The sequence below is a fragment of the Loa loa genome, assembly GCF_000183805.2.
Source record: "Loa loa unplaced genomic scaffold supercont3.846, whole genome shotgun sequence".
NCBI classification, from domain to species: Eukaryota; Metazoa; Nematoda; class Chromadorea; order Rhabditida; family Onchocercidae; genus Loa; species Loa loa.
Window position 1 is genome coordinate 3,405 of NW_018109026.1, and position 2,742 is coordinate 6,146.

Sequence of the window (2,742 nt, forward strand, 5' to 3'; positions counted from 1 at the left end):
AGGACCTATAGAAATAATCGGAATTATTATGAGGGTAATTTTTTCATTTCAAAAATTTACTTATTTATTTTTATAAAAATTTCATAAATTATATATGTATTAATTTTAAAACTTACCAAACATTATTGCTCATGTAATCTAAACATACAATAATTGTTATTGCTATTGTTGTAGCAATTGTAATTATTGCTGTTATTGTTGCTGTTGTTGTTGTTATTATTATTGGTGATGATGATGATGGTGATGGTGGTAGCAATGGTGGTGGTAGTGGTTTTGTTGGTGTTGTTGGCGTTATTGATATAACTTATTAAGCAGTAAATTTTTTTTTTTTCAATCTTAATTTATTGAGAATGATGTAAAATATGGGAAGAGGTAAAAAGAGATAAAAGTTGCTTAAAGTTTTTGGAATTGATATGAAAGACAGGTTATTGGTGATAGACAGGTTTTGTGGCTCTAGGCTTGTTACAATCTTATGTTTGGGTCAAACGACAAGAAAATACGAAATAAAAGGTCATTTTTTGAGGAACCGGTATCGACCAGAAAGCGTTCCATACTTTCTTATAATAACAGGTCACGGTGACACTGGTTCTTCTTTCAAGGAAAAAAAAAAAAAGGTGAGGTTGAAAAGATTGGTGTTGAGAAAAGTGGGGAGGAAGAAAGAGAGGGGTAAAAGTTTGGTGCATTTATATTACTAAATGGTTGTATTGCAGGTATTGCTGTGCTTGGTATTCATGGTGATGATGGTAGCAGTAGCAGTTTTAGTGGTAGCAATAGTGGTTAGTAGTAGTAGTTGTTGTTGTAGTTGTAGTTGTGAAAGTAGTAGTAGTAACAGAAGAAACAGGCTTACCAACTATCCGGTCCTTGTTCCTCCTCGTTGGCCCGTTTTCGTCGTCGTCGTTGGTTTAGTTTTGGTGCCGCACGGCAAAGACTGGATCGTGACCGCTCCTGCTAGGTGCCTGTTGATGGTGCTGGTAAAGGGCAGGGCAAGTTATCGTCGTTACTGGTCCGGTATCTGGTATCTGTAAGTGTGTAGGTGTGTATGTGTGTGTCTCTGTGTGTGTGTGTGTGTGTGTGTGTATATGTGTACGTAGAAGGGGCTGGTCCTTCTGATCCTCTTCTTCTTCCTTCTCTTCCTCCTTGTATTGTTCCTTCGCTTTTTAAACTGCAAGAAAATGGTAAAAATTCTTGATGAAAGAGTTGCGTATACAGAAGTAGTGTCACCATGTAGTGTACACACCCACACATATACACCCACACATCTACATACTCATACACACACACACACACACACACAAACATATACATTGAATTATCGGAAGAACTCGAAAAACCAGTAATGATTGGTGCTTATGATGATGATGGTGATGATGATGATGATGATGATGGTGGGATGATTTTGGGATGGCCGATTGGAATGGAATGGAATGAAAAGGAGGGCGAACTTTTCAACGACACAAGAAAAGAGGACAGTCGTGAGCGATATTGAAAAAGGTAGAGGAAGAGGAGGAGGGGAAAAGTTTTGAGGGGAGTGTTGAGGGAGGGGTTCAAGGTAAGGAATAGGATGTGAGCGGGGACAGGTATAATCCAAACAACTGTCAACTATTGAATTGTTACATATACCTACTATACCAATCTATCAATCATATTGTTGAATCCATTACTATTTTATTTTCAAATTCCTTGACCATCTTTATTTCTTTTTCCTTTTCTTTCTTTCTTTCTTTCTTTCTTCTTCTTCTTCTGTCGCGCAATACTGCAATTACTGCAATTGGTTAATGTTACTGCAGTACTGCAGTACTAAAATATTAAATTTCATTTATCAGGAGAAGAAAAAAAAGTTAAATTTGTTATGTGCATATGTGTGTGTGTGTATGTGTATGTGTGTGTGTGTGTGTGTATGTGTGTGTATGTATGTCTGTGTATGTATGTATGTATGTATGGGAAAGAACTCATGTCAACATTAACATTTGCGCTATTGCTACTGTTTTACTGCAACTGCTACTGCTATGTCATTTTAGTAGTAGACAAGTTTACTACTGTGTCACATTGATTTCATAAAGCCAAACTATACCTAACTTCTCTGTCCTGTATCCATTTGTTATTGTTATCAAAAATTTTGTAGGCTATTTATGTATATGTCGCCCTATCAAAGTGTATGTATGTATGTGTGTGTATGTGTGCATGTATGAGTGAGATTCGAAATAAAATGGAAGTTGAAAAGGTGGAAAGAAGGCGAATCAACTTTACCTCGATCATCTGTCAAAACTCTCTTCTATCAAACCATCAAATAGTGGCGGTTGGTTGATCATCATCAATGTCGCATGTCGTTGTAATCGTTGCTATCGTTATCGTCAGCCACCGATTCTTCTCATTCTTCATTCATTCATCTGAATTTTCAAAATTCACAATAATACGCACAAGTATTAAAAAGATAATAATAATAATCATAATAATAATCATAATAATAATAATAATAATAATAATAATAATAATAATAATAATAATAATAATAATAATAATAATAATAATAATAATAATAATAATAATAATAATAATAATAATAATAATAATAATAATAATAATAATAATAATAATAATAATAATAATAATAATAATAATAATAATAATAATAATAATAATAATAATAATAATAATAATAATAATAATAATAATAATAATAATAATAATAATAATAATAATAATAATAATAATAATAATAATAATAATAATAATAATAATAAT

General features: G+C 32.4%; 1 protein-coding gene across 1 annotated transcript; it reads left to right on the forward strand.

Annotated features, from left to right (window-relative positions):
- Positions 1-695: 695 nt before the first annotated feature.
- On the forward strand, positions 696-1,486 carry LOAG_14345 (hypothetical protein; the record flags this gene model as incomplete). Its single annotated transcript, XM_020448798.1, has 2 exons — positions 696-1,008; positions 1,335-1,486. 2 exons carry the CDS (start codon positions 696-698, stop codon positions 1,484-1,486), a joined length of 465 nt encoding a protein of 154 aa, XP_020301084.1.
- Positions 1,487-2,742: the final 1,256 nt, after the last annotated feature.